Source organism: Astyanax mexicanus, chromosome 5 (assembly GCF_023375975.1).
Source record: "Astyanax mexicanus isolate ESR-SI-001 chromosome 5, AstMex3_surface, whole genome shotgun sequence".
NCBI classification, from domain to species: Eukaryota; Metazoa; Chordata; class Actinopteri; order Characiformes; family Acestrorhamphidae; genus Astyanax; species Astyanax mexicanus.
In genome coordinates, this window is record NC_064412.1 from 20,602,817 (window position 1) to 20,629,267 (window position 26,451).

Genomic DNA, 26,451 nt, shown 5'->3' on the forward strand with positions numbered 1-26,451 from the left:
TGCAGTAATGCAGCTATATACACATATATAATAGCTCCAAATCTTTAGTCGTCTTGCTAACAGAACACATCTCTGATACTGCATTGCGTATTGCTAGTGCAACAATATCATTATTCACTGAATGTTAGCAGTTATCAGGCTGTAGGGTAAACTGGAATACATGCATCATATCCGTGAATAATGAGTCTGCAGTGACCTTGTCCTTTGACATTCTTATCACCATCTGCACCAGACAGAATTCACAAGAACATTTCTTGTTTATTTAAACAGCTTTCATTAGGGGTGGGTGGTATTTCCCTAAAATAATATCACAATATTTCAGGGTATGTTTGCTATAACAATATTGTCTGCAATATGACAAAACATTGAGTAAAAAAAAAAAAAAAAAAAAAAAACATTTAAGAACACACTCTTGCTAATATAACATTTTATTTGGAGATATTATTTCATATGATATAATAGGGCACACCCAGATTGTAACATCTCATGATAATAATAATGTCCTCCATATACCCAGGAATGAAGTAAAATGAATGATACTGGATTAGATATAATCTGTGTCTCATAGACAATTAATGGGAAATGAGAACAGTGTGAATTTTCCTTTTGTTGCAAACAGCAAAAATTACCCTACAGAATATTTTAGGGTATTTTTAATTTTATAAAAATATTTAAGAATGTTGCTGATATTACCATGCACAGTGTGATATGGCACACCCCTAGCTCCCATTTTTAATCACCAAAAATAAACAAAAAAGTTCCATAGATTTGTCATGTTAAATGATTGAACACATAGGACTGTCTTTTCAGTTTATACACAATGCATGTATACATTCAGGGGGTAATAGTTGTTCTTACACAAAGGTTAAGAGGTTTTATACCGTGTTACATTCAGATTTGGCAAAATGTTATTAATCATGTATCAAGCCAACATTAATATTGTCTTTTTCATGTGATTTAGTCCTTTTCTTATTGTCTATCTGTGCCTCTTTTGCTATTGAGCCCATCCATTTCTAATTAGTAGACGATTGAGCAAGTTTAGGCTTGTGTGTTGTTTTCATATTACAGAAATTGCCTTAAAAGGCCTTTGTCAGTTTATTTCTTTCTGTCAGTGTAGGCCCTCTCAAATTATTATTTTGTCACCTAAATGCAATTATTTGAGCTGACTAAAATCCTTCACAGTTGTTAGATTTCTAGGCTGCAATCATTGCAGACAGTGAATTGTTTCTGTTTTTTTTTAGCAAATACACTAGATCTTATCTGTGTTTGATCTGATTAAATCTGCTAAGCCCACAGTTATTTCTTTTTTCTTTTAAGGGATGTAACAAATCACCCTTTTCACAGCATGGTTTGGTTCAGATTTATTTCCTCCCAGAAAGTTTAAAATTAGAGTAAATCTTTTTTTGAGTATGTATATTCTGACTTACCAAAACAAAGACATTTTTAATAATAAAGCTATAGTTTTGAACAAATATCTTCAAATATAAACTGCATGTAATTTAAAATTCAGTTTCGTACACTGCTAGATAAATGTTTATTTTCATCTGTGGGCTTTTACTTTGCGTTAGTTTGTAGTTGAAATTTTTAATGCTCAGTGCAAATTGGGAACTGTTACTTTAAGAGAAAAGCAACACAGGGTGGGATCTGACTGACAAATAATTGTAAATCATTTTCAAATTAACTCTGTATTGGAGTCTTCATTTCCTGCCATTTCCGTGGTGCTGTCCCCTATCCCATCAGTCATCTGTCTTGGGGGTTTAAACTTCTAGGGCTCTATATGAGAAGATCATTAGCAAAACAACACACAGTGTAAACACAATATGAACCTGTTGTGTGTCCATATAATTACACTAATTCTCATATTAGACATAATCTGATACATGGCTTCAGTTTATTAGTTTGCCAGCTACTTTAGAAAGCAGGAAAGGAGTGCTCACAACAGTGCTGTCTTTTATGTGATGATGTTGCCTTTTTTGATATCACATGATTACTGTACAGGGAATTCAAGGGCACTGCTCCGTGACCCTGGGACGTGGGCATGTGTCAGATGCCAGTCCTGACAGTTTAAAACACTAAAGAAAGTAGTGTTAGTTTTTTAATACATGTGAACTAATTAGCTAATTTGCAAGGCCTCTGTGACTTTAACCATGTGGAAAGCACTCATTTCTGCAGCGCCAGAAGCAACCCAGTTTGACACTCAGTTTTAGTGCATATTTGATGTACTCGTGTATTAATGCGTGCTCTCATCTCCTTAGACAAACAAACAAACAGTTTTAAAGTGCCGTTCACAACAAAGCACGCTAATTAGCCACTTTAGAGAACAGTGCCATAAAATTATCAAACAAGACAATTCAGTTATTATGATTGTGATCAGTAGTAGTACAGAGCTATTAAATGTCTATTTGAAGAATTCACAAAAATTACCATTTGCAGGGAACTCCTGGGGTCATAGTTTAAATTGTTGATTGGGCTTTAACACTTTCACACTAATAAAGCTAGAAAAAGCTATTCATACCCAAAAATGGTTATTGTGACTCAAGAAGCTGATTTGTATTCATAGGTTATTAGGGCTTTTTGTTAGTTTTTGAAAACAAGTAACTGTTTGTATGTATTAATACTCATTAATAAAGCTGCATTGTAATTTTTAACTGCCTGCGGTCTTCACACCAACAGCAGCATGTAAGTTGACCATGGAGTGTTACCTTAAAGTGTTACCTGTATTGTGAGGTGTTATTTTGTGAGTGAGTTTAAACATTATCCACGGCATGGTACAAGCAAGGCCCGATGGGTCCCAGATGGATTGGACATATTCAAATTTGTGCATGCATTTTTCCTTCCTTGATCCGCAATATCATGTTTGTGTACCTAAGATACCTAATAGTAGGCATTAACACCAACAGTAGACAGTGCAGGTGGTGGTAGTGATTGTTTACAGGCAGTGTCTACAAAATACTTGTTTCTGTCCAATGACGTAAGGTAAGTCAGTGTATTTTATATATTTTTTAAAATAGCTTATTACCCCTTTTTATTATAATTGATTAATCATGGGTAAAATGATCTTTAAACTTTTTAATTTTAATTTAACTTTTTTGTTTTGATAGATTGTAGAATAGCTATTTTTGTGAATTACACCAATCATGTAATGTTCAAAGGATCTGAATTGGGTGGAAAAGATCCAGATCCCTGTTGTATCACATTTCTATGAGTAGCGAACTGTTCAGGCAGCGTGATTGCCAGTGAGCTGAGACATGAGCTGATGGCTGGTAGGCTAAGAAAACGGGCAGTACGCTACCTTTTGTGCCATCCGCTACTTTTATCCACGCTTCATTTTCCTCCAAACTGTCAACACAGCATCGACTATCAGCGACCCAGATGCTCTCTCTCTTTCTCTCTCACAAACACAGATATACACGCAGTACTATGTATTATCCTTTTAAGGTGCAGGCTAGAACAATATAAGACTTTTACAAATGCTTTTTATTAATAAAATGGTGTTTTTTATTGTTAAAATATTTTTTTTTTAATTCATAATAAAAACCTTAACGAAAAACTTGCATGTGTTCTTCAAGCTAGCTCTTGGCTTCATACAGGGAAACATATTTCCAGTCTGTTTTTTCATTACTGCACATGGCATTCATGCCACAGGGGCATCTGCATTCCTTTCTTGAGACACCTACCATGTTATTTGTTTACCTCCATATGGCCTTGATGCAAATGCAGATGTTGCTGTCAGGCACGTGTAATATATGTTCACAACAGGACCTCTACATTTTGTCCAAACTTCCAGCTGTGATATCTGATTCTGTTGATCTCCAGTTACCCTCCCCCAGCTGCTTGTTGAATAATGTTTGAATTTAAAGCATGAGGCTACATCAGTGATATCACCCTGTAGTACTGTCAGCCTGTATGTACTGTTTTGTCTCACTTTCCACCATTTTCTTTTATGATTATGTTCTTGGTTGACATTTTAAAAACAGCTCATTGATTTATTGTTCCACACGACTTCACACGCTACGCATGTGAGGTTCTTTAATGACCCCATATGACCACCACAAGGCAGAGATTATTTCAGTGGTGGGTCCTTTTACTGCAGTGAAACTGATATGTGGGGTTAAGTGTCTTTCTGTAGTGCTACTGACGTTTTTATACACTGTGTCCACACACTGCCCACCCTATTAGACATGCCTGCCTAGTTGGTCTACCTTGTATATATGCAAAGTCGGACACAGAAACTGTTGGTGCACCTTATGTGTTGGTCATCCTCAACTAATTAATCAATAATCACAGGATGCTGTCCACAGGCTGGATATTTCTGGTCTGTGGACTATTTACAGACCAGCAGTGACACTGAGGTGTTTAAAAACTCCAGCAGCACTGCTGCATCTGATCCACTTTTACCAGAACAACACACAGTGATCTGTGGTGGTCCTGTGGGGTACTGGCCATTGATGAACAGGGTAAAGGGAAGATAGTAAAGTAAAGTATGCAGAGAAACAGATACAGGCCCACGGTCTGTAATTATAGAAATAAGTGTAGTTGATAAAAATAATTTGGTCATTTGATTTTAGTCACACTTATCAGTTTTGTTGGCTTTCCACAGACCTAATCCCTCTGTAGCAGGTTTCTGAGTATTCTCAATATGTCCAGCTGACTGTTTTATTAATTGGAAAAAAGCTGTGGGTGACTGAGTGACATGTTTTGCTCTGCAGAATTAAATGGCTTTTTAAAGCTTGGGTGCTATTCTAATTCATCATACCTTTAGTAAGCTTTAGTCTAAAAAGGAAACAAAAATGTGACTCATTTTAACAAATAGCTTGCTTTCTCAGTACTCCCTCAAGTTCTCAGGATGTAATGTAGGCTGCAGTCTCAGTGGCTGCCCCAAGTGACTGTGTTAGTTTTCCCCTGGCCTGGGATTGTTTCAGTGGAGCTTGTTCTCACTGTTGACTCCGTGTAGCCATAGATCTCAGTGGGGAAGCATGGCAGGTACTGCTTCAGTAAGTCTGCTCCTGCTGTGCTGCTGCAGCAGGAGCCCAGTGGTGGATTAGCCTCCGGCTCCATCCATAACTGTCCATCAGGTCCCGATGCTCTGACACAATGTCGATCATGACTTGCCTCTCTTTCTGCCTCTCTCTCTCTCTCTCTCTCTCTCTCTCTCTCTCTCTCTCTCTCTCTCTCTCTCTTTTTTTCTCTGTCTTTCTCTCTGTCCTTGTCTATCTGTCTATCTTCATCTACTCCAGTAGTAATCAATAGTTTTGATGATGCATATTTCTCAGAATTAAGCAGTCCATAATAAGCTGCTTATACATTTTGGGTCCAAATAATGGCTTTACTGTTGGTATTAAGAAGGTTAACCTTCCATGCTGGTGCTATTGAGAAGACATGTTCTTGTTAGAGACGTACAATATTGACAAATAATGTGATGTGCGATAATGCTGTTAACTTTATAATTTAAAATTAAATTAATTAAATAGAATCTCCTTAAAGTTTTTTTGCAAAATATTTTCCAAGGCTAGTTTAATGTGAAGATCACTGTGGATCTCTAGCTCCTGTTGCCTCCTGTTATGTCTTGTGATCACAATCTGCAGCATTAAGAGGTCCCTCTATTGCTGCACATGGGTAATACAATTTGAATTGCTATTCACAATATTAATTAACCTTTTTAATGTTTAATGTTTATCATAAAAGCTCATAACAATAAAAAATATATATTTGTTTTATTGATAAATTTGATTAATCTTCCAATTTTGTCTTTTAGTCTTTTCTTTTATTCTACTATCGCAAAAATGTTGCAGCAGAAATTTATTATTCTTTTTCCAGTATTATCACAGTTTGCATCCACTTACTTACACTGTTTCATTTAAATGTTTGAATAATTTGTGTACAGTTGTGCACAGTTTTGATTTACTTTATCAAATGGAGCTTGATTGTCAGTCGCAGTGTCAGCAGCATCTATTCTGCTGCACTGTGAACAGCTGTTACTGTAAGGGCAAATCAAATGCAGGAAATTGGCGACTCGCTTTTGTCAAGGAGAGGTTCAGCCACTCTCATTTAGTTTGCTTTTGCCCTTCATTCATGAAGGAAACTCAACACAGTCCCTGATTGCTTGCAGTCAACCATACTTAAGAACTAAAAGTCTCACAAAATAACCCCAGATTGCACTATTATGTAAAAACCAGTAGGGGAGGACAACTGGTTTTGCAGTAAGTTGGAGCAATTCCCAGAGACAGAGCTCCAACATCACGGCACTCTTCTTCTGCCATGAAAAAGAAGCACCACAAAAGATTTAAAAAGCTCAGACTGGGGTCATGCAGTCATCACATTTTCTCCCCAGTGGGTCTTATCTGAATGTGTGTCTCCCCCTTGAACACACGCTGTGTGAGGATTTTTCTTTTCTCTTTGCTGCAGAAAGAGCATCAATTTCAGAAAGACACAAGGCTCTTCAGTACATCTGGAACTAGGCACTGAAGAGAAGTCTTACCCAGCAGTCAGAAATGAGTTTCAGAGTTTTCACTCACGCTCCCTGTTTCATGGGACTGAAGGTCATATCCTAATGGGGTGCTTGTGTGTGTGTGTGTGTGTATGTGTGTGTAATGTTTCAGAGAGTTCGGACGCTGGAAGGTGAACAGCTTGGCTCTGGAAAGAGAGGACAATGGCATTCCTTTCCCCCTCGACCCAGAGTTCATGCAGACCATCAGGCAGCTGGGCCGACGTCCCACCCTCAGTACCATCACTGAGAATATCATCCGGAAATATGGAACACACTTCCTGCTCTCAGCTACATTGGGAGGTACGTATTTTGTTATGATATTATTTACGAAGATAATGTAATTTAAATTGTTATGTTGGCTTTTAACTGGTAAAAGCACAGCATTGAACATTAGGAATTATGGCAGGAAATGCTGGATCAGATATTGCAGGCAAGAAAAAAAGAATGTTCCAGTCCTGTGTTAAATCTAGCCAGAAACAGCCCACTCTCACCCTGTGTGATGTGAGGATGTCAACTGTTTGTTCTTTTAAGGTTGTGGAGTGTTTTTGTAGTTTTAAAGATGAAAGCCTACTTTTAGCAACACGTTCAAAATAATGTGTTTTAATACTAAACAGATATTTTTAAAGGATAAATAAATAATGTTTTCAATATTAAACAGTTATTTTTAAAGTATAAATATGAGCTCATTGTTGGCAGATTCCTTGATTATAAAGGACTTGGTAACTTAATGAAAAATATTATGATGTTCCATCTTCAGTCAAAAATATATAGACAGTTTTTCTAAATGTGTTAGTACACCACCACAGTAGATTTTTATTAAGCTTAATATGTAGATATTAAGCTTTATTTCAGTTGGTTTAACCTAAATTATTAATTTTAATGATTATTAATATTAACCTTTTAGATATAAGGTATTTTGACAAACTAACATAAATGTTATTATAAGTTTTCTTTTTTCCACACAGCTAAATAGATTTCTTTTTTACATAAAAATATCTTTATGGATCTATACAAAACTTTGTATGACAAAAACACAAATCCAACCTACAGTAGTAATGTTCTAAACCAGTTACATTACTTTAGAGTTGCTTAATATTACTTATATGAGCCTTTTTATTGTCCATGCTTTTACATGTGTTTATCCAACTAAATGTTAAAAAAACAACCAACCATTAACCATTTTACTCTAGTGTTTCACTAGAGCCCAGGCAGCTGACTCAAACTCACAGGTCATTGCCACTTATAAGCACAGTGAACGTACCTTATAAATAGGCTGCACTGAGATGTGAGGTCACAATATTAAAAGCTTATAATAACAATGTACCATTTTAACAGCTACCATCTGCTGATGGTCATTTTCAGACATCATAAAACTACACTCAGCAGCAGAGAAAGCATTAAGGGGAACTAAAGGGTGTAGTGAAACATAACAACGAGTAAAAACGTTTTGTCCAATGACCCACTTTTATTCACCCCAGCATTCAAAAATCCACGACTCAAAAAGCACCAAGCATTCAAAAAACACGATTTTACACCATTAGCATGGAAATGAATTCCAGCTGTTTCTGAAAATATCTGTATAATAATCATGCATTTCTGCTGAATTAATTTAGCAATCTGGTTATAAATCTTATCTATTTGCTTGTCAGTTGATTTATTATGACTTAATTATACGATGGCTGTGTCCGGGGAACTACCTCACGGTACTGTGTGTATAAACAGTCGTTTTTAATAAACTCCCTGTGCACTTTCAAAATTCTTAATTCTTAGTGCCTCGTTTAATTCTAGCATTGAAGTGTGGCGCTATTTTGATTTTGTTAATGGTGTAAAAATAGTAATTTCTTTGCATGGACAATGCTATGCCCCTGTCGCTAGCATTGGCTGAAAGGGCTGTATCTTGGAATGCTGGGGGTGATTGTTGGTGGGCTACTCAACAAAAGTACACATTATCATGTTTACTACACCCCAAGTTCATTTCACACCAGCATTCTCCTGCCTTTTCAGCCTTCATGACTGAAACCAAAATACCACGCAACATAGAAGTGAACATATAGGGGAAGGTAGCCTCTGTCTCACTGTAGCACTGATGGTGAGTGAGAGTGAAAGACATGCCAGTATGCAAATAGATGGTGCCAGAAGCCTGTGGGAAAGGTGTGAGTTTTACTCATCAAGGTTGCACTGCCCAAATACAAGGCGGGTAAATTCATCACCAAGCCCCAGAAATGCATCTCTCAAGCCCCAGTGTGGCTCAGTGGCCAGGGAAACGAGATGTGGGCGTTGCCATGCCAGATATTTATTTATCAAGGAACAAAAAACATGACACATTCATGTTCAGTTGCAAAACATAATTCATATGTGTCACAGCTGCATATTTACTGTATTTAAAACAAACATTCACTTAAGAATATTGTTTAACTGTAAAAATGGGTGCAAATTTGGACATCACCATTAGCATATTTTGTAGTAATTAGTTAGAGATAATTTACCTAGTAATAGTCAGTGATTCATGTTGTGTTATGAATTATGTATGTGGTCATTGTGAAATATGCCTTAGTTAAATTATATAGATGATGAAAGCTACAGTGCATGACTTTAATGTCATGTTTCAGCTAGTGTTGCCAAATAATAATAATAAAAAAAGCTTTTATTGTGTATATAATATTATCTTTTTTTTCTTTAGTCAAGTTTAAACTGTAAACTTTAGGGACTGTAGGTTCTGTAGAATTCTTGCCATTATTGGGCTTCAAAGCAAGGACCTCAACACTAACTGCTCCTGGCATATAATACAAATGACTCACCCAAACTTCCTTTTCTGTGTGTGTGTGTGTGTGTGTGTGTCTTTGAGAAAGACAGATGGAATATATGATGAGACATGGAACTAATGGAGCAGTGCAATCCACAATAAAATAATTCTGCTTTACTGTATAAAACTGTAAGTGTCAGTTTTCATTGCAGGATGTTACCCATGCCTTATTCAAGGATAGGCCAGGCCCGTCTGTTCTTTATACTTTTTTCTGTCTTAATGTATCTGGACATTTATGTTTTTTTCTTGAAAATAGAACATGATCTGTAATTCATAAGGAATGGATTTTTTAAGCACAGTCACAGTCACTGACACAGTTTATTGTAATAGTACCTACTGAAGAAGGCACCAGAATGTATTTTTTAAGTGTAAGATAAGCTGGAAAGAGTGATGTCCGCAGCACAAGGCGTCTGTGAGCTGTGCGCTTTCCCCCGAGATACTACTCGGCAATGCTTCATCATCAGCAGTTCAAAGACGTGGTGGCTGACTTCACATGTATCATAGGAGGCATGTGCTAGTCTTCACCCTCCTGGTGTTGGGGCATCACTAGTGATAGGGAGAGTCCTAATGAGTGGGCTAAATAATTGGCTGTGTAAATTGGGGAGAAAATGGGAAAAAAATTGAAATAATAAAAAAAAAAGATCAGTAACCCAAAAATCTGTCATTTTTGAGTTAAATACTTTGGAATTAGGCTGTGAATTGCACATAAAAAGAAAGCTATGCAAAATATTAGTAAAGAAGTCTGTCTACACTAAAAAAAACACACACTCGATCAGAGGAATAAAAGATTGACAAGATGGTTCCAGTTACTGAATAAAATATAAAACATAAAAAAGACCTGCCCACATTCATCACTGCATTAAAACGCACAGCAATTGTTGTGAAGCCAGAATTTTTAACACTGAAGTATGGCTTGGAGTACTGTCTATCATTTTCCTGTCCCAAACCACCAGCATGCCAATTCACTGCTATCACTACGGCTATGTTACAGCGCTTAGTGTGTGAATCTGTTAAGATTGACATATCATTTTAAAAATGTGCGTTTAACTAATAATTTAGGTTCTCCTGCAGAAAAAGTGTAAATGTTTGACTGCTGAGTGTGAAATGCAAATTAGCTAGAGCTAGAAGTGAAAATTGTAGACAGAAGTAATTTGATCTCTCTTGGCTCTAATTAAGTCTTGATAATTAAACAGTACAGTGGCATAATTTTAATGAATGGTATACGCCCTTTGTGGTTTTATGTAAATACTCAGAAAAAGGAATTCAACTAAAAGGTTAACTCAGAAAATTGCCTTTTATTTTATTTACACAAAATCATATCCTACATCCTCCTCTCCTGTCTGTATTCCTCCCCCTTCCTCACTGGGCTGTGTTGTGCTCTGCTCCATTGCAGGTGAAGAGGCTTTAACTATATTTGTAGACAAGAGGAGGCTGAGCCGGACAGCAGACCTGACTGACTCCAACAGCACGGCTGTGACTCTGGAGGCGCTCCACCAGCTGGCTGCCTCCTACTTTATAGATCGAGAGAGCACGCTGCGCAAGCTGCACCACCTCCAGATCGCCTCCACTGCCATCAAGGTAACCCCCCGGCCTAGATGCGCACAGACCTAGGGACCTGACCCTACATTTCAGTGGTTATATTTAGGATTGAGGCAGAGTTAAGCTTAGCTGTCTCTATTGTTTTGGGGGATGCATCTGGCTGCATCTTTTGGAGGGCAAATGGAGGATGGGAGGAATTGAAGCATGGCAAGGTTTTGTGTTTGTTTGAGGCTCGCTTTGGGGTATTATATTAATATCTGGAATGCATTTAATTAATCATAATAATCTACTGACTCTTCCAGAGCCCTGCAATTAGTGTAGAATAAAAATAAAGTAAAGGAGGAAATACAGAAAGATCATTTACATATTTAGGAATGGGTAATTTAACTTCAGGGTTATATAGTTAACTAATCCTGAAAAGAAATGTTTATTTTGTAATATATTCATAAATAAATAATAATATACACACACACACATGTTAAGATACGTATAAGCTTTTATGTCTTGCATCTTTCATTGTATGATGCCCCAAAGCTTCTCAATGGGTTTGAGGTCAGAAGATAAAACACACCATGATTTTTTAGCATGGGATGATGATTGTCCTGCATTAAAATACATTTATTCTAGAAGGCACGATGTTCTTTTTATACCTCGGCAGGAAACAGTCAGTTAGTAACTCTGCTGATCTTTCAGAGGTCATTTCGACACCCTCAGTCACCCTGTAGGGACCTGTGGACTCACTTTCCAATTTTCCCAGGTCATCACTTTAACACCTCCTCCCTGACATCACAGTTTAGTTGGAGGAGGCTGCCTATTTACTACTCTTACAAAACTCCATCTATAATGGACCATGCATAGTACTGCAGCATTCTTGGGTTTGTAATTCTTTGTATATCTTTGTAAGCTTTGTTTAAGAGTGTCCAAAATACAGTTTTGAGTCTCTGGAGGATCCTGGATTAAAAGGTTATTGGGACTCCAGGTACTTAGCAAATGATCAACAGTGTTTTATATAGCTGCCATTTTATATTATTTATAAGTCTGACAGAAGAATAACTAACCAAGCCATTATCTGACTGAATATGTCTGTGCTTTAAACTACTTATAAATCTTTTCACAGTTTGATTATGTCTCCTGAGTTTATGTAAATATTTTAATTGTTTTCATGTCTTTTACAAGACCTTGCAGTGTGTAACTCTTTTCATCTTCGGATTTTCCTCCCCACATTGCACAGGGAGTGTGACTTATTAATGTGGAACAACCTTTTTTAGTAGGTTTTCCGTATCAATTAAATGGGAAATGGGAAAATTAATCTATTAATTTGTATTAGCACATAAAATTTTGTTACTTTATTATTAAATAATGATGAAAAATAAAAGGTGTTTTTAGGCTTGAAAATGTGTGTGTTACATTGTGTACATTTGGCCTAGTGACTTTTGGTTTCACACTGTAGTTTAGTGTGCAGAATAAAGAACTTTGCTATATTCTGTCATCATCTCCTACATGGGCTGCAGAATGGTGTCTGCCTGAAATTGGCGTGCAGTAAATTCAGCGAGTTCTCTTTCCAGGTGTAATGCCGAATTTAACTCTCTTCCAGTGCACAGAAAAGTATTTTCACACTGCAAACGAACCAGATCATGGTTCAGACGATCTCTTTAGTCTAAAACAAATTGTGAAGTATAAAGGTCCAGACCGAAGTAATGTCTTATATGTGTATTACAAAGTTAATGTTAACTCTGTGACCATAGGCAGTATCTGCTAAAGGATGGTGAGGGACTGCATTTGAAACATTTATCAACATTATCTACATTAAGTAGTGTCCTTGGTGTGCTACATGATACCTTTAGATATTTTTTTTTTCTGTATTTAATTAAAACAGCTCTCTGGTTAACACCATTTATTACACGTGAGAAGGCAGCTGAATACAAGAAGAGGCTCCTCTCACTCACCCCTCAGTGCTCTATTTGCAGTAATAGGAAGCAGGACACATTGTCCTTTTGACAGCACTGTTTTGGCTAAAGTATCTTTGAGGTGGCATGATTGGAATGAATATACAGGAGTCTTCTTGGCTGCCTTTATTTCCCTGCCACTTCAGGAGACTGATGGGAAATATTTTCAGCATCAGCAGCCTTAATTCAGCACATGGATTTTTACCTCACTCAGATGAAGACAGATGTGAGTACAGAGCTGCTTTTAAAAGAACTGTGGCACTCTCCTTGTTCATGATGCAACAAAAAGCTTGCCTGCTCGTGCAGAGTTAGACGCTTGCTTTGGAAGAGGAAAACAAGCGGACATATATCAAATAAATAAATGCAAAATTGCCTGTGAAATTATGCATCAGGGTGAGAAATAATCTGTTCAATTTCAATATGTCTGTGAGAGTCCTGCCCATTTGTCAGCCATTTTGAATATAACCAAGGTGTCAGTCTTTAATGAGCAAGAGACTGATGAGAAGTATTTTCTGCACCGCTGGTAATAAATGGATTTTTAACTTCAACAGTGAGCCGAGACAGTGAGCAGGAAATTCAAAAAGTGCCAGTTGACATCAATCGTGGCCTTTAATTTTAATTTACAGTTGGGAGGAGTGTGTTCTCTGACATTATGTTCAGGAGTGTGTGTTAAAATGACTGAGTGGTCAAAGTGCATTTTAATGTCTGATGATGTGTCATCTTTCATGATTTCTTTAACTATCTCATGAGCATGCTATTATTGTAAGTGCTGGGGGAGGAATCATTTCAATGCTTCCCTAATGCAAGGCTCTGAATTAATCTTTCAGATTCATATGAATCAGAGATTTAGTCATCCAAATTAGCAGCTAGAAACATAATGAGGTTATCTTCATCTTTAAAGAGTTCTTAGATAAGATAAGAGGTCTTAGATAAGATTTTTTTAGGTCAGTTGAATCAGATTTAGCCATTTAATATGAATATGCAACTATTTGTTCATGTTTCTTTTTCTTTTAAATGATTTTATAGCATTTAGAAAATATCTTTGCTTAAGTCTTCCACATGAAGCATGTCAGCAGAGTCACAGGAACATATTTTTGAGCATTTAAAACTCACAAAAAAGGTTTACTCTTTTAGATTAATTACATTAAGCCTAATTTAATAGCTGACAGAAAGTTAAATCATTATATGGATTTGTGGAATAATGAAACAGACATGAATTAATACATTAATCTTATATAGCCCATTTTATGTGTAGAAATGAACAATTAAGACAGTTATTAAGAACAGTACAAATTGTCACATTTTTTTTTGTTAGTAAGCACACCAGTTAGAGCCCATGTGCTGAGTCATGTGACTACACTACAGAGTGGCTATTAGTTAAAATATATATTTCTTATTATTTAGAATTCTTGATTTAAATGTTTTTTTTTCTCTTTTTATTAAAAAATCTGTCAACTTCTTGACTTAAAACATCTTAATTGACTGTTCTCAGAGAGATGATTCACAGGCTTCCATGGGACAACCCTAAATCCTTTAGTGTAAAAAATATGTATTAACTTAAACATTTTAGTAATCTAGCTGCTACTAATTAATTCACGTAATTAAGATGTGATTTATCTTACTGTTTAGTTTGATTTATAGTTTGTGATGGCATTAACATCACCCTTTACAGAATGATATGTCCATGTAACATGTCTCAGAAACAGTAATAATTACATCAGTATATTTGCATGCAGGTCTGAAGCTGTTGGAGAGCTATTATGTTGTTAGTTCTAAAGACCATAATGCTACCTCAGCCAGCTATTGTAATTGTAGGATGCTGTGTGACAATTTCAGAACAAGCAGTGGGGTGGCTAGAATAAGTCATTTTAAGTGTGGAAGTGCGTTCTGCTTTTATGAAGGTAAATGGACCATGGTATCTCAAACATCTTAGCTGTCAAAATGAATAGGACACTCTTAAAATAATCATTAACAACCATTAACTGTGCAAGTCAATTGTGAACTTCTTCTTATGTGTTTATTTAGCTCATTTGCACAAATTAATAAGCTATTTTCTTAGGGAATAAAAAGCATATGTGGAATAGACATATATAACAACAAAAAACAGTTTTGTTTAATGATCCATGCAAGAGCAATAAAACTTGAATAAAATCAATATGAGAATGAAAGTTTAATTTAGCTGTTTTTAAACTCTCAAAGACTCACTCCCAATCACTACCACCTAAACAGAGTTCTCTACAGATTTCTGACAGAAGCACAAGCCTGACATATGCCCTCTGACAGTTTGTATATATAAATATGTACAGTTACATTAAAACAGTAATTTGAGATAACCAAATTAACCATATTAACTACTTAGCACTAATGTGTCCTTAATTACAATTAAGGTCTTAGTTTAACAAGAAGCTAACACATTTTTAAAAGTAGTCTAACTTGGTCAATTAATGAATAACCAGACTAAAAGACAATATCAGCACTGGAAAACATAGTACCCATTCCAACCTTCACTGACACATTTGAAGAGAATGCAATATAATAAAACGATATTAAGGCAGAGGGAAGCTGCACCTGAGGCACTGGTCAAGCATCTGAAATCAAAACTAGAAGAAATGAAACATCTGTCGGCAGCCGTTACTCTGCCCTTCCTTTCTCTTTTTCACTGCACTGCAACACTCTAAGAATTCACTGAATTCAGCTCAGAGATGGAAGAATGCTGGAAAATCAAAAGGAATTTTCCAGCTAATGCTAGCAGTTGAGGTCCCTTGTAAAAAGCATATCACTGTTTCATTTAAGGGGCTCAGCCGAAGCTGAAAGTATTAACCACAACTTCCTACTCTGTGAGGTTTCCTGCTGCTTTCAATATGGATCCATTTTCTATGGAGCAGAATATAATCCTATTCTGATGCTCATTCTCTTCCCTTTCCCGGCAAGCTTATCCATCGCACATGCCACCACAACGGGGGTAAGCTAACTGGAAAAGGTCTTTTTAATAAAAGCAGCTGCTGAGATTCTCAAAACACATGCACGATGCAAATTTGGATGTGCCTATTGAATAGACTCAATGGCTGTGCCTATTGACTAGAGTCAGTTGAATGTGTTCTGTTCTTTGAGAATGTAACGGAAAAGAGCAATTTTAAAACAAGTAATGATCCTTATTATGCACTAATGGCACTGCTGTCTTTAATAAATTTATGTCCAAATAGAACTGAAAAAAGTGTTGGAGCTCACTTGATTTGCAGGTGTTAGAGGTCTAATTATACTATGCAGTAGAATTAGATTGTGTGTGTATGTGCACTCAGAATCTTCTTTACACACACACACTGTACACATTTTGCAGTGAATAAAGACCAAAATGTGACAAAAACTAATCTATTAATAGAAAGCCAGGCTTGAACTGTGAAAGGCTTTCTGAGTGCTCCTCTGTTATCTCTGTCATCGTCAAAAAAATAGTTGCACCTTGAACAAATTGCAATGCTATTTTGAAGGAAGATAAAGGTTACCAAGAACAATTAATTATTAACAATTTTGACTGATATTAGCAATATTTATTGATCTACACATACAGAAGTGTGTCTCAGTATACAGTCTGGCCCCCATGTTTGCAAATGCAGCATGCCAAATGTCTCAGAATGGGGTTAGTAGTAGTTCTGCATTAATCCTGCAATAATAAGAATAAATAGTCTCAGCTGCTGCAGATTCTGAGGTGGAGTGTTGATAGAATTAGCATGGAACTTGAATCATTCCTCTTGTTTGATTCTTTTTGGGTGTAACTGTTTATTTGATGATGAATGTAAAAAGAAGGCACTGAATCTTAAAGTTTAAAACCCATTAACTATAAAAACTTATGAAAACCAGGTTTGAATACACACACTCTTTTGTTGGCAAATGCTGTTACATACCCAACGCATTGTAAAAATAGAAGGAGGGCTGAGCCTAAACTATTGAAAGATATTTTCTACTCTTCTTGATTTGCCTAATCTGGAAGCCATGTGGATCCACATGCTAGTCAGCTCTACCGATATATTGAATGAGGCCATGAGCTTCAGATAAGGCAAACCCAACATAAACAGACACCTCATTCAGGAGAGTAAACACTATCATTATCCCGTTCCTACACAATTCAATCCATACAGTCAGGTTTTGATTCATTTGGAACCTCTACACACCATAAACACAAACAGTCCTTTCAACATTTATTTGTTAAATAGTTCTAGCTGCTGAGAACCAGCTAGGGATGGACCAGCCATTGGAACAGCAAGACTATTCCTGGTGAGCCATCATGTGAGTGGGTTTTTGATTGAGCAATATAGTACTGGAACATATGTCACATTATTTGTATTCTTGTGTTGTCTTGTAAACTGTGTGGACACATTCTTGTGCATTGCTTTTTTCTAAAATGAAAGGTATTAGATAGAGATGGAAAGATCGATCGGCTGTTGGTATTGGACGTTTTTTAGGCAAAATACACGCATTCTAACAGCCTCTAATTGGATAATACCGCTCTGAACAGAGCAGTTTTCAGCCAGCACTATGAGTAACAGAGCTAACAACCAACACCTCTACCCACACCAGCTATTTTCAGTTGTGTTTCTACTTTAAGCTTCACAGTGTTGTATCTACAGAAGATTCACAGACTGTCTCAGCTATAAATGTTAATGTGGTTCATTGTGTTTTTAATGTGGTTGATTGTAAAAAGTAAAGTACGTTCCATGTAGAAAGACGATGCATGGCACATTACAGAAATGACTAATTTCCCCAAAAAAGGTCACTTTGGCATTCGTCCCTGCCCTTGATGGGTATTAACGTTTGGCCAAACTATTACAAAGATGAATTGGTAATCACCCCCCAAAACAGATTGTTGGTCTATCTCTAGTATTAGACAAAATATTATTTTTAATTGCTGAAGCAGTTGTAGTCTCTTCTATCCAAGGAAGGTGTTCTACTATATTTAAGAGCATGTCTTTGAGGATTTGCTTGCATACAGTGACAAGAGTTCAGAATAGTGAAGTCAGACTATTGGATGATTTACCAATATGCCACCTCATCCTTAACTCCCCGACTCATTCAAAAATGAATTGAGCACCATCATTCCAGAGATTACAGTTCCACTGCTCAACAGCTCAGTGCTAAGGGGAGCTTTGCCTGCTGTTGGGCATCTTGCCAGTATGCTGCTGTTTATCTACTTCAGGTTAAATCTCTTGACAGTGATTCTTTACATGGACTGGACATGATGTGTGTGTGTGTGCATTTGAGACAGCAATAGGTGCAACATGAAGTAGCTGATTGCATTCATTAGAGAAGTATTGTAGCCATATGTTCTACTTTAGTCTCAGGGTACTGCAGGAAAATAGCCTTCATAGAGACTGTCAAGCCTGTCATAAAAAAATATATATATTTGTATTAACTTCAAATTAAGGCCAGAATCATCACAAAAAAAAAAAAAAAACTAGACACAATTGCAATTTGATTCCTAACAGTAAAGTTGATTACAAATTTCCAAAACTATTCTAGTACTGGACATTCTCAAACAAATGCATCAGCAGGAGTTATATAAAACTTGTGTCTAATTAATTGCATATGTTTTTGGAAGTCAAACGTACATTATTTCTGACAACATCTCAATATTTGGATACCTTTTTATTACTGACCATCATTCCCAGCACTCAGAAGAGAACACAACAGCACTCTATGTAAGTGAACAGCTTCTGCTTAAGAAAGCGTGACCTTGAGACACCTCCATTAAGATCCAGCTTGGCATAGGCACACCTTGCATTAGCAGTGTTTGTACAGTCTGCACATACAGTATATCTTTACATCTGTACGATATCAGTTTGGATTTGCTACCACCAACCCTATGAAGCACAAATACACAACTGTTATGTACATGCAATTATGCAAAATAAATTCCTGAATTTGGATTAACCAAGTTTATGGTAATCAAATATTGACCACTCTCTTCCTTTTAAGCTACAAATCTGTTGTTAAATAGTCTCCACCAAAACAACACTTCTGATGGTTCATGTGTGAAAAGATATGTGCATAGACTTTATTCAGACTTTATCCTAGCCATGGAAAAAATGCTTTAATATGCTTTCCATATTAATGCATATTATATTCCCATTAGCAAAGGGTAGAAGTGATCTCCATTATTATGCGTACATTTAGACCCATTTAGGAACTGTGTCTTTGAACAAATGCTTTTATAATATTTTGTGAACGCTATAGTTACTAATTCGTACACATCCGGAAATTGAATTTTATTTGTTCCCTTCCTAATTTACATCTTAAGATAATTTCACACCCCCGCATTGTTCATTACCCATCCCTGTATAATGAGACATCATTTATAAGACTGAAAAAGTGCCCTAATGCTGAAGGTTAGGAATAATGACTGCCATCAACACAACATTGCATTTAAATTCAGACAATTCCAGTCCTGTTGTGCCTCTCAAATCATTTAAACATGCTCCTTGTTTCCTGTCTAGACAATTATTTCTTATTGTATGTTGGTGTTTTCAGCCCTTGTGCTTTGAATCTGGCAGCTGTTCTTAACGTTGTGTCACAAGCCAAGATGAATGGACCAATAAAATGCTTCAGAATGGCTCAAAATAAACACCTTGTATGCCCAATATCAAGTCAAGTCAAGTCAAGTAGTTTTATTGTCAATACTGCATATGTACAGGACATACAGAGAATTGAAATTACGTTACTCTCCTTCCCAATTTTACAGCAAGTACAGATAATAGATATAATAAAGGAGAATGGGAGACACTATGTGTACAATACAGCAGGGACACAAATAGACATACATGAGACAAAAACAAGGTGCAGTGGTGTGGGGGAGGAATAGATATATAAATATAAGTAAATAAGTAAAAATAGATATATAATTATAATATAAAAGAGTGGGAGACACTATATGGTAACTTTACAGGAGAAAGAAAAAAACATTCTTAATTTAAATAGAAGTCAATGTAAAAGGCATTTCTGTGGGTCATTTTTTCATGATATTTGAAGCCAGTGTAAAGAATAACTTTTGATTTTGAAGTGAAAAAACTAAAAATGAATGAATGATAACAAACAGTAAGGTTAACACACATAAATGTCTAAAATTCAATTTAAAAAGCAGGACAATGCTCGTCCTCATGCTGCTTTCATTTCAAGAGCTTGCCTTGAAGACACAGCTGCTATGCCATATCCAGCCGCAACACCAGACATATCCCTGATTAAAAATGTGTTGGATCCTGTTTGAGATGCTAACAAAACTCCATCCCGACTGCAAAATCTACAGGAATATTTTAACTTCATGGGATAAATTTGTACGGGACACAAATGTTGAGACATCTGGCATATTTTGTATGTGTAACTCAATAAAAATTGCTCATACCAGTCTAAATGTTTAATAATTTATTCTTCCTGGTAACTAGCACCTTCCTTATATAATATACATATATGTGTATATATATATATATATATATATATATATATATATATATATATATATATATATATATATATATATATATATATATATATATATATTTATGGATAACTTTTTATTGAGCTACACATACAGAATCAATTAATGTGTTATGCAACATTCATTCAGTGTGTGTTTATACAGTGTTAGCACATTGTATAAACACACACTGCCTCCAAGACAGTGGCATTTTGTCTAATTACCGATCTCATAAAAGCAGGCTGTTGAGTATTTAGATGCAGTCAGCCCAGATGAATCAAATCATCAAATCAAAATATTTGTACAGCGCTTTTTATAACTGAAATGTGGTCATAGGACAGAGCATCAGGCAAAACATTAAGCATAAAAAATACAGATCCCCCAGAATCACTGGTGATAGTGTATTATTAACATACTAGATAATTCTTTGCAATAAAACTCAAATAAAAAATGCATGCAAATGTAAAGTGTAAGCATGTAAATAAGTCTGATCATACATAAAATAAAATAAAATAAGTTAAATAATTGTATGCAGAACTATTGCAGTAAACAATATTAACGTGATCCAAATTCAGTTATGAAGTTTCACATGCCAGAATAACAGAATCCTACCTTATTTAAAAAAAAATAAAATATTGACTTGCTTATACTTGGTAATATAGTAATGCTTTGTTAATATTTACCCTTAATGCACGTTCAACTAATTCTCTGTTTATTTCTCTTTATGTTTTTCTAACTCTAAACCTTAAACCTGGTCCTAATCTTTTTTCTCAACCTTTTAACCTCAACCCAACATTTAACCATAGTCCTGGCCCTGATTTTAATCCTAACCCAAAGACTTTAATAGGGCCAAATATTAACAGACTGCTACAATGGCTTTCTTCTTTTGGGAAAAAAAAACTGTTTTGTTGATATTTCTGTTCTGTTTGTATAGCCTGTAATTAAGCACAATATTTCTGTTGTGTAATGCATTTTTAATCATGTGGCACATAAAAGAACTGTAATTCGTAAAGTGGGCTCATAAAAGTCTGTTGTTGTGGCTCATAAAATGATTAATTGGGGACAATTAACATTTATTTTCCATTGTTTGTAAGGAAATAGTCATAAATAGTACTTGGATCTTAAATACATTTTAAGAAGACAACACAACTGAAGTAAACACCGTTTTCTAGGACTGTGTTTTACCTAAATCCTTAAGTTTGCAGTAATACATATGAAACATCTCCAAAAAACATTAGTAAAAACATTGGTAGACTGTTTTTTTAGCCAGGTGTGAAATGACAAATAGGCGTATTCCTACATATTTTACAAAATGGTATTTCCATAATATCCTCCAGGCCAGTGTTACCATGCACCAAACCAGAGCAGCCACATGTACATATGCAAAGCTTAACAAGTTAAGCTAACGAAAGAATATAATGGGTGTTTGTGGCTTCTAGCATTGCTTAATTTAATAGATTTTTCAATTAAATGATCTGTTTAAAGTAAGCTTGTTTAAATGTTTTAAGTTAGCTTTTTTTCCACATGTTAAAGTAATTCATCAGCAGAGCTGGAGGGCCGGCTACAGCAAGTAGTTTCAGACCATAAATTCTTTATGTAAGCAGTTATATTTTTAATAATGTTATTTTGAGTTCCTTGTATAATTACAACTTAAATTGTTAAAGGTTTGAAGAATCTATTTCAAATGAATTCAGAACCTGTAACAATTAAAATGTATATCTAATCCACTTGAGACCTTCTGAATCGGAATCAAATAAATTCTGTAAATCAGTGGTGATACCCAGCCTTAGTACATACTGTACATAGATACATACTTTATCCTGAAGGAAATTTCTCAACACAAGACTATGCTACTGGAAAGACTGCCACCCAGGCAGCAAGGCTGGAAGATGCTTGTGAATTTAATTACGAACAACTCAAAAGAAGCTATTATTAATGATTATTTACCACGCACCATCATGTGCAGGTTTGCTGTGAAAATTCAAATAATTTAAATTCAATAATTACATTTGCATTTTCCAAATGGTGTTCTACTGTTAATAGACTTGAAAGCTTTATTCATATTACAATTCCGTTTGTTTCATGTCATCATGCAATAGCAGTGTCAAAATATTAATTCCATTTTCATTTCCACAGCCTTCCACCTTAGGGCGGGGCTACAGCAGTCTATTTAGAACTGAAGAGCTTGTTGCAGTAACTTGTCAAGTACCAGACAAGGTTGAGGAGAATGGAAACTACACTGACACTTGATCATTCTGAAGCTTTAATTGAGTATGTTGCAAAGTTCTCGACCTTATCGGAGGCAGAGACAAACAGGAGTCAAGCTGTCTGTGATTTAACAATTCATGTTCAAGTGCACTATAATCTGAATGTGCAAATGCACATGATATTACAGAAAATGAATGTGCAGAGAGAAAATACTGGAGACTATTGAACAGGAGTTTAAAACCTGACTATATTGGGCTGCTGTGGCTGTAGTTTTTATTCTAGTGAAGCAGAAGCTCATGTAATCATTTGTTTAATGCTGCATTCCATTTGAACTGGGAAATTCTGTGTGGAACTGGCTGGAACACCCTTAAAGGTCGGATTTCCTACTCAGATCTGTCTATTAGCATCGAATTAAATCCATCTTTGGACATGTGTCATAATTTTTAAATGCACCAAATATTGCCTAATGCAGTATCAATTGGTATCTTTAGCACTTGGGCAATGCTAACATCAATACCTGATATCTAATATCCGTTTAAGTGAAGTGCAACAAACTCTAGTAGGATGTTATTCCCAGCTCTGTCACATAAATACTGACAAACTGGAATCAGGTGTTCTCTTGATAGTTCAGAATAGAAACCTGCAGTCAAGCTGATTGCTTGATATTTCTCATAAATCTGACCTAATGACACAGAAATTCCATCATCATATGAGAAAGTCAGTATCCTCCACCTTGTCTGCTATTCAATAAGTTCTTTAGTCATCATATTAAATAGCATGTGTACTTGGCAGGCTCTAGTCTTGTCCTGATTTTGCTACAGAACAAGGGCAGTAGGTGAGAATATGGTATTTGCTATTCGAAATGGTAGAGGTGCAATTTGCCCTTTACCATTTTTATTTTAATCATATCTGTCTAGTGTGGTGTTTCTTTTTAATTAAATTGCGTTGCTGTATTGTCAGTAAGTTCAAATGCGTTTTAAGGAGATAATAATGTAATTATCATTTTGACACCGTAATTGCATGGCTCAGTTTGAGGGAAAAATATTTTATTCAATGTAAAGCTATTCATAAAGCATTCAATATCTGTAAATCAAATATCAATAGCAAAATAGCAAATGGTAAATGTTCGTGGAATTGAATTGAATGCAAATTACATTGGATTCATTGTCATTTAATACACTATTTTTTATTTTTATTTCAATACTTATATGCCTCATCTTTTTTGTCTTAATATCTAATAGCTGTCATGATTAAAATAAATTAGTGAACTTTACACAGTTCCCAACAAAATGCACTTTTTACCAGCGTTTTTTGCATTTTGGTTTCTTTTAGCATAAAAAAAAAAAAAAAAAAAAAAAACAACTCAACTGGCTTTTTCTTGCAATACTATTTCTGCTGGCCAGGGCATCATTTTATCCACACCAAAACAGCAGTAAGAATTAGTGTTAAATATACAGTATGTTCCAAAATCAAAGCTAGATACATAATTTCCTATAATATATGAGTCTGAGTTAAAGTCAAAACATACATAGCTATTTGTGGTGCCAACCTTAATCTCAGAAACTATTTTAAAGATAATATAAAACAAGAGTGACATTGTTTAATGTAATAGAAATTGAGTTATAAGTAAGTAAATCTATAAGCAACAGCCAGCCTATAACAGTTCAGAAAATTTCCAGCTGAGACTAAGTTGACTCAGCTGACCCAATTAGTTGCACACTTCTCATTTATTTGTGTACTTCTTTGCCAGGCACTCAATGCTTGTGGTTCTTAATGCTAGTGGTTTGACCTCCATATTTTCTATAATGCAATTTATTGGATGTTCCCAGACGTTGTACCTATATTTAACAAGGCGGATGTAGGTTTTCTTTCTTGGCTAATAAGGAAGATGCCTCCCTTGTCTTGTCTTGTCTGCTCATATTGACCCATGGCTACATGGCTCTGATTGCTGCAGAATGCAACTAAGCAAAGGCAAGTGCTTTGATTTCTTGCTTTATTTCCTGCCTCTAAAGCCCTGCGTAGGTCTGGCTGTGTTGTGTTGAGTTGTGCTGTGCTCCACTACACTGTAGTGCAGATGTGCTCATTGCTATGCATGAAAAACTCATCTTTATATTTGCATTCAGTCAATTTTCCCTTTAAGTTGGACATCTGTCTCCGTTAAAAATTAATCTGCCGATCCCTGTAGAGGCTCCATGGAATTTAATTAATTGCGTGGATGCATCAATAAAAAGAAGAGAAATACCAGCACCAGGCTTGCTGAATTCACGCTTTTCCTCCCGATTCCCTATATTCCCCTCATATGAAGGTTATTTCAGCTCACTGAATGGAAATGAAATAAGGCAGTACTCTATTATAGGTACTTGCTGCTTGTACAACATATTAGTAAGGTCTCCTCGCCTTTCCTCTTTCGTCAATCATTCATGTGTGGTTTCATTCAATGGCACTTATGGTTCTGTGCATTCTTTAAAGGCACATTTTCAAGAGTCTTTTATCCATTAGAATTATCTCAATGACCTTAAAGTAAGTGTCTCTCTACAGAGAAAGCTGGCCTTTTGCATTGCCAAAATTAGATTTCTACTTTCAATCTATGATGCCAATGTGGTTTCTTTTATTTGCCCTCTGGGAAAATATTAAAAGATTCCTCCAAAGCAAAGAGAATCATTTTGTAAGTGACAGGAAAGGAGATATATTTGCCCGCAGGCAAGCGCTTTGTCTTTCTATGTGTCAGTATAGCCTTGACGTATAGTAGCTTTAAATCAAGCTTTTGTCAAGGATGATTGAGCTGTGATTGTTGCCTCTGAGTTATGTTCTGTATTGGTGCGTGAAAACCTGGTGTCAATCTGGTTTTGTCAGCAAAGCAACACCACCAAGATACCTTACACTGTAAATATCTGGGGTAGAAACACACACATCTACAGTCTGCATTTAAAATGGCAAAGAAATCACATACTGTTTAAGTTCTCGATATACACTGCAAATGATCTGGTGTTGCTGCAGTTGGTCTGCAGGTTTAGGTTCAGCAACAGTATGTGCTGAAAGAATGAGGTCAGCTGACTAGGGTTGCAACGGTATGAGATTTTCACGGAATGATAACCGTCTCAGAAAATACCGCGGTATCACGGTTATCACGGTATCACAGTTTGTTACATATATTATTAAACTGACCCTTAAAGAAATTACAACAAAGGTTTTTTGTTCAATTAACTATTTATTGTAGAAACCTGGAACAACTATATAGATAATGTCTCCTTACAAAAAATAAACTGTACACCATTAGATGAAGGAAACCAGGTTTTTCCAGTACTCTTAAGGTCACTAAGGGTGTATAAAAAAAAAAAAAAAAAATATATATATATATATATATATATATATATATATATATATATATATATATATATACACACACACACACACACACAAGGGCGTAGGAGCGGGCTTGATATTGGGGGGGACACATTTGCCAATATGAACCCAAGCCCACCCTATAGTTTCCTAGAACATTTGGGGAAATTTAATTAAAATTAAATTATTATTATAAGGTGATTTTACAACCTAAACATGTTACTCCAATTTACTAATAACGTTACTCCACCTTACAATTACTAATGTTAGAAAAAATTATGCATGCAATGTCTGAATTATATACGTATGAAAAAAAATGATCAGTTATAACCTAATATTTAAAATAATATAACAGATTTGTTTATTATTATTATTATTATTATTATTATTATTATTATTATTATTATTATTATTATGTATTGGCCTGTCAATTCTGTTGTATATTTACATTTGCTCCTGTTTTTTTTTTTTTTTTTGTAATGAGAGCTCTTTTTAAGATGGTGTCCTTTTATGTAAAAGAATGTAACTTTCCATAGAGATTTTTATAAACCTCAGAACATGTGGTCTTACTGTGAACTACAAATGAACAGAAGTCACGTTACAGCAGTGTTTCTCAACCCTGTTCTTACATATTCTACTGCATATTAACACTGTTCTGCATGTTCTA

The 26,451-nt window shown here is 35.6% G+C and overlaps 1 protein-coding gene across 1 annotated transcript in view; it reads left to right on the forward strand.

Moving 5' to 3' along the window:
* brinp3a.1 (bone morphogenetic protein/retinoic acid inducible neural-specific 3a, tandem duplicate 1) overlaps positions 1 to 26,451 on the forward strand; it is a 56,384-nt gene that overhangs the window by 13,746 nt on the left and 16,187 nt on the right. The window contains exons 3-4 of the mRNA XM_007249062.4: positions 6,600 to 6,787; positions 10,684 to 10,868. Coding sequence (XP_007249124.2) covers positions 6,600 to 6,787; positions 10,684 to 10,868 — 373 coding nt within the window. The remainder of the gene's footprint in view (positions 1 to 6,599; positions 6,788 to 10,683; positions 10,869 to 26,451) is intronic.